Source organism: Ochlerotatus camptorhynchus, unplaced genomic scaffold (assembly GCF_037179485.1).
Source record: "Ochlerotatus camptorhynchus isolate MF236.1 unplaced genomic scaffold, CSIRO-AGI_Acam_v1.1 ptg000097l, whole genome shotgun sequence".
In the NCBI taxonomy this organism is placed as follows: Eukaryota; Metazoa; Arthropoda; class Insecta; order Diptera; family Culicidae; genus Ochlerotatus; species Ochlerotatus camptorhynchus.
In genome coordinates, this window is record NW_027040587.1 from 670,564 (window position 1) to 677,523 (window position 6,960).

General features: G+C 46.0%; 1 protein-coding gene across 1 annotated transcript; it reads right to left on the bottom strand.

Annotated features, from left to right (window-relative positions):
- Positions 1 to 2,763: 2,763 nt before the first annotated feature.
- On the bottom strand, positions 2,764 to 3,668 carry LOC135698873 (uncharacterized). The gene is made up of 2 exons (XM_065219018.1): positions 3,358 to 3,668; positions 2,764 to 3,202 (listed from the first exon to the last, which is right to left on the bottom strand). Exons 1-2 carry the CDS (start codon positions 3,666 to 3,668, stop codon positions 2,764 to 2,766), a joined length of 750 nt encoding a protein of 249 aa, XP_065075090.1.
- Between the last annotated feature and the right edge of the window lie 3,292 nt (positions 3,669 to 6,960).

A 6,960-nucleotide genomic window follows, 5' to 3' on the forward strand; every position in this document is an offset into this window, starting at 1 on the left:
TAAATGATCAATAAAAATTGATAAACGCTCCTTAACAAACTTTAAAAAATATATTAGAAATTCTTAACATGAGTGTTAATAAGGAACGTCGATGACAAACTCAAGGAATTTCTGCCAGGAAATCTGAGTCGAATACAATGGGTATGCTGACGAGAATCCTTAAGGGAATCATGAGGATAATTTTAATGGAATTTTTCCAAGTAACATTGCAAGTTTTATCGAGGTTTAAAAGCATGCTACAAGTATTAATCATGGCCTCATAAAACCAAAATTGCTACTTGGGTTTGACGAATGTTTGTATGGAGATAAATTCTAATTAAATTTTAAGCAAGTCAATGGGAATTCTGCTAGTAGAAATCTAGCGATTTCAAGGTCAATTTTGTATAGTGCTTAGGAAATATTGAAGTGAATTCCAAGATACCTCTGGCCTTACATCCAAAGCAGTTCTAAAGTGAATCATCAGATAAGTTTGAGAAGAGTGTCAAGGTCAGTGCTGAAAAATCTCGACAATGCACGGTGATAGTGACACGCTTTGTGCTTTGGTCACTCATTTGAGCTAAGAGTCACAGTCAAGGCAAACCATGTCAATTGTCAGTGACAATTCGTTCAGTGACGAACATGTACATATTTTTATTAGTTAAATTTGTAACGAAATTAAATGACTTGAGCAACACAATTACATGGAGCCGTTAATGTGAACAAGCATCTACGTCCTGAACTGCTTCGATAACAATAATGTGACACAGAATATACGAAATTACACTTTTTGCTACCAGGTGATTCTTTGGCATTGACGAAAAAATGAATGAGATTTTGACGAAGGTTTTTTCGAGGATCAAGTCTGTCAGTGATTATGTGACGAACAATTTGGTCAATATCGCGCGAAAGTCTGTCAATGACAATGACAATTCTCAGCACTGGTCAAGGTAATTCTGAAGGATATACTAAAGAAATTATCAAGAATATTTTAAGGCCATTTTTCAAAAAAAAAAAAGAAAGAAAATAGAGACTAAATTAAGTGAAATCTTCTATCCAGTTTGAGAGAATTACATATTTATAGAATGATTTCTTATACATCTATTAAGATAATGCATACTAATATAAATGCCGAGAATGCCTAGAATGCATTTGAAAAAGGTTGGAGATTATCAGATTATTGGAGGGGAATTTATAATGATGGAATTCTAGGATGATTCAAACGCAACTCTTTAAAAATTATGGAGAGTTCCAAGGAAAGTTCGACTAATAAAATTGATCACCATCATTCCAAACAACATACAGCTCGCCATCCTCATCTATGCTGAACACCCTAATAGCTCAGCATTACTCAACCATCACGACAAAACGGTCCTCTTCAGCACTACCATAAATTTGTTAAAGAGTATTTTTAGACACTTGTCAAAGTCATCAATCGGATGTCAGTTCCCATATGTTCAAATCTAACATAACATGTGTTTTGAAGTAACATTAGGGTGAAATTTCAAAAATCGATTTTAATTCTTAATACTTCAATCGATAGGATTTTTTCCTATTTCTACGAATCTTTTAAAATTAAGACTATCATTTTTCTAAATGTTTCTATTGAAAATTGCACGGATGTGCAACTGTTGCTATGACAATTCAAATTATCACCGATTGCCTTCGATCAGTGCTTTCCCTAACACAGATTTCAAAGTTTAATTCCATCCGGTCTCATCGAACGGTGTTTATTCAATCACCGCGTAGTGAGTGGTGGTGTTCTCCAGTATACAACGAAAGGCTCCTCGCAAGCCGCTATCTATCAAGGCTGCCCCCAACCAATGTTCGTCGTGAGCCGCTGTAGCCCATAATATGCCAAGCTCGTCACCCTCGTTCCAAAAGACCTTCAACTTGCCAGCCTCATCTGTGTTGAACACCCCGATAGCTCAGCATTAGCAGCATACAGTATATGAACTGCCTCTCCTACGGCCATGGCACCAACAACTTCCATATGAAGACAAACTGCGGCAACTGTACTGGAACTCACGCAACTGCGTCATGTGAGCAAGATGATGATATCGAGCCAACGTGTGTCAACTGCGGGGGAAACCACCAAGCCTCAAATCGTGGATGTTCCAAGCGAGTGGAGTTCATGAATATCCATCAGAAGGCTACAATCAACAATCAGCCCGGTCGCCTCCGTAATCACCATTCGCCTCCTGTACTCACGGAAGTCCAGTAGCCAGCTCTCCAGCCCCGTCGACATGTTCCGAACCTAGCCCCGCTTCCACTCAACAACCAACAAGCCAATCCTGCGAGTATACATATGGTTCCCAACAGTCGGACAGTTCAGCATCGTCTCGCTGCTGCTGTGGCCCAGCCAATTCCAGGTTGCTCCACCGCCCCTGGTTTATCATACGCTGATGCTATCTCAGGTGAGTCTGTCGACGATCCTCCGTTCTCCTCGGAGGAACTTGTGACGCTCGTGGCAATCATGTTTTTAATTCTGAGATTCACCACCTTCAAACACTCGAGGAGCGAAAGACGTCCCCGTGGAAAGGTTCAGAGTTGCGATCAAACCACCAGATCATTCGTGATTTGGCCACCTAGTTTTAGTAGTTTGGTAGGTTCCTGTGCTTAAAGTAGATAGTGTGTGGTACAATATACTTTGTGTGGGTTTTTCGTCTGGTGAATTGTATACTGTTCTAACTGTTCGCGTTGTTCGCGACATACCGGCCACCAATGAAATAACTATTTCATTCAAATTAACTTATACTCTAATTCAAGATCACTTCTTAATCTAAGTCATGAGGATTCTTCTGGGATAGCAGCGGTTGCTGCGTTTCCATCTGGGCTGCCAGGCACTTCACCGGAAGTGGAGGCGGAACTATCTTCGCTGTCGGTTGGTAGAAGACAGATCTTCACAATCGATCGGTCGAAGATTGCGTCGGATGCCAGTCTGACGGTCACCACACGGACGAGGCCATCCGCGCCGGGATGGACGTTTTCGATTCGACCCATGCTCCACCTGAACGGTGGTAGGTTGTCGTCCTTCAGGAGTACCAGCTTGCCAATCAGAACATTCGGCTGCCGGTAGTAGTGCTTCGTACGCTGCTGCAGTTGATGAAGGTAGTCCGTCGACCAGAGTTTCCAAAACGTTTGGGTTCTGCGCTGCATCTCCTGCCCAAGTGAAACCGGGTGTTGGGAACTTGGGCAGGGTCGGGCTCCGGGATTGATTGGAGTGCTGATCCGACCAGAAAGTGTCCCGGTGTGAGGACTTCTATGTCACTTGGGTCCTCGGATAGGGCGGTAAGTGGGCGAGAGTTAAGACAGCTCTCTATCTGGCAAAGGATGGTACGCATTGCATCGCTTGACAAGGATTCCAAGCCAACGACTCGCCGAAAGTGGTGCTTGAAAGCCTTGACCGCGGCCTCCCAAAGGCCGCCGAATGTCGGAGCGTTCGCAGGGATGAAGTTGAACTGAATGGATGATTCAGCGCAGAACGATGCTACCTTCAGTCGGAGTTGTTGGTCGTTGAGTTGCTTGCAGAGGTCTCGTAGTTCCCTGTCTGTGCCCTTGAAGTTGGTGGCATGGTCACAGAACAGAGCAATTGGTTTGCCTCGGCGGGCAACGAACCGTTTCAACGCTGCGATGAATGCTTCGGAGCTGAGATCACCAACCAATTCGAGATGTACTGCCTTCGTTGCCATACAGACGAATATAGCGACGTATGCTCAGATCGGTGGAGATGGTTTCGTTAGACGTACTGGTACCTTCAGCCAAACGGGACCACAGAAGTCAACGCCCGTGTTGAGAAACGTGTGTTCTGCTTGTGGTCGTGTGCGGTAACAACGCAAGCAGGATTTGACGTGTCTCCGTGCCAGGTTACGGAGGTTTAATGGCCAATATTGTTCACAGATGTGTGCGATCATCGCACGCGCACCAGCGTGGAGAAGCTGCTTGTGCACCGAATCAACGAGCAGTGAGGTGAACGGATGCGCTGCAGGCAAAAGCATTGGATGCTTGCGCGTGAACGAGTATGAAGAGTGGTTCAACCGGCCACCGACCAGAAGTACCTTCTTGTGCTTCAAGGAGTTCTGCTGAGGTAAGGTACGGAATAGCTTGTAGGTGGAATCCAGCGAGCTTGGCCCGACAGTACCGCACAAATCTGCGGCAATATGCAGCGATGCGGGTGAGTCTTGTTAGTGACGAGTAGCGGGTGAACAGTGTGCGATCGGGAGCTTCGGTGGATCGAGTGACGGCTGCAAGCGTACGAAGCTTAACCTCGAGAACTTCGGGAGGAAATTCACAGGCGTCTTGGACTGGAAACATACCTGGCCACTCCACTGGATCGGACGTTAACCACGGTGGACCCTTCCACCATAGTGCGTTGTTGACGAGCTCGCAGGGATCGACACCCCTCGAGATGAGATCAGCCGGGTTCTCCAGACCGGCGACGTGATTCCAAGTGCCTCCTTCAGTGAGTCGCTGCACCTCCGCGACACGGCTTGCCACGAAAGTGTTGTAGTTGGACGGTGGGTTGTACAACCCGTGGAGAGTGATTGAAGAGTCAGACCAAAAATAAGCATTAGCATTTATGTTGAGGCTTAACATAACAGTTTGGTACAGTTGGCTGAGGAGGACAGCAGAGCAGAGCTCTAGACGAGGAATTGATAAGGTTTGGATAGGAGTTACTAGGGATTTGGCGGTTAGGAGACCACTTTTTCCGACACTTCTCAAGTAGATGCATGCTCCGTAAGCATTTTGGGATGCATCGCAAAACCCATGAAGTTGCACGTTGTCTCCGGCGCCTGGAGCTTTGACCAAACGAGAGAAAATGTTCCTAGAGCAGCCAGACCAAGTCTGTAGTCTTCGCACACGGTACAGAGTGAATTGGGAAGATCCTCGTCCCAGCTTAGTTTCAACTTCCAAAGTTGTTGGACAAACACTTTTGGCTGTGATGACCACCGGACCCAAGATGCCCAATGGATCAAAGAGTTTGGACATCTCGGAGACGACGATTCATTTTGTGATCGGATTATCAGAGAATCGCTCAGGAACTTTGAACCGGAAGGTATCCGATTCTGGGTACCACAGCAGACCGAGTGTGCTGACGGAGCTTTGGATGTCATCAACTGCTACAATAGGCCTGTCATCCTTCAGGTTGTCCGGGATGTGTGACAACACTTCGGACGAATTCGACGACCACTTTCGAAGTTCGAACCCTGCGGACGCGAGGATGCTCTGCACTCCAGAACGCAGCTGAGTTGCTTCTTCCACAGGGTCAGCACCGCTGAGGAAATCGTCCACGTAGAAATCCTTGCCGATTCGTGCTGCAGCATCGGTTTCGCTCGCCGAGTGATCGTAGGACAATTGCTGTAGACACCGAGTAGTTAGATACGGCGCACATGCGGTGCCGTATGTTACCGTGGTCAGCTCGTAGGGATGGACGTGTGAATCAGTCCTGCTTTGCCAGTACACGAGCTGAAGACGCCTATCGTCAGGATGTACCCACATCTGGCGATACATCTTGGTAACATCTGCAATTAAAGCCACTTCGTACATGCAGAACCTGATGGCAATAGCATATAATGCATCCTGAACAGTCGGTTCCACCATGAGGCAATCATTGAGAGAGATTCCCGTAGAAGACTTGCTGGACCCATCGAACACCACTCTGCACTTCGTGGTAGTGCTGCTCGGCTTGAGCACAGCGTGGTGGGGAAGATAGAATGAGCGGGTATGGGTTTTGTCTTGTAACGGATCTACGGGAACCATACAGCCAAGTTCTATGTACTCTGCCATGAAGTCGACATACTGGGCTTTCAAATCGGGGTTCTTGCTGAGTCGACGTTGCATCCATTGAAATCTGCGAAGGGCACCGATCTCGGAGTCACCAAGTTGACTTAAGACGTGCTCTTTCTTCGGCAGGCGTACAACGAATCGGCCTGATTCGTGGCGGGTGGTGACTTCGGAAAAGTACATCTCGCAAGCTAATTCCTCCTTAGACAGCCCACGGCTTTAAGGGCAACTCTCGACTTCCCAGAATCGAGTCAGTTGTTGGTCTAAATCATCGGTGGTACACAACAAAGCGACTCGCTCAGATCCTTGGGTAGCGGTATCGATGGCGACAGGTCCACTTACTACCCATCCGAGCACGGTACGTTGAAGAACAGGCTGGTGTTCAGAAGGACCAGCATTTACTGGGATCTGTTCTTCCTGCAGAAGGCTGAAGAACAGTTGAGCACCGATAACCATATCGATCCTTTGCGGCGAAGCAAAGACTAACTCAGGAGGGAGGTTCCATTGCGAAATGTCGATTGCCCGAGAAGGCAGATCGTTGGTGATCTTGGAGAGGATGCTGAACGTCAGTGTGTTAGAGTAGGTGGAATTAACAGAACTGAAATCTGCTACGGTGCAGTAGGTACTGTTGACAGTAGAGCCACCCATTCCAGCGATAATTGCAGCTTGCTTTCGTCGGTTCAATCCCAAAATTGCGTTCAGTGCGTCACAATCAGCGATTTTACGACTCGTGAGCGCTCACTCTGAGTGAACGCTCACGAATCATAAGATCGTTAATTGTGACGCTCTCAAAGCGAAATTGACAGGTTTTATGAGTCAAACACATAATTTACTACCTCTTCTTGTTACTTACAAGTACAATATAGCATTATTGCATCTAATGATTGCATAATTCCGAATAGTATTTTTTTATAGCAAGTGAGTGGAAGCAACCCTGGTTGTATGCTTAATTTAAATGTATATCGCTCAACCGGGAAAATTTAATTGGCTGGCACAAACTTGAAAAATATTTATGCAGTTTGCCAAAAGTTTCAATTGCGGTGAAATTACTCATTTGACCTAGTGACCTTGGTCTTATCACGTTCGGCCTAATGGCGTTCAAGTCTAATCATCCATTATAAAAATTGTCAAGCCTATTTTATCGTTTCACGGATATTTAAACGCTTAGAAACAAGTTTCTAATTAAAACATACAATCGGA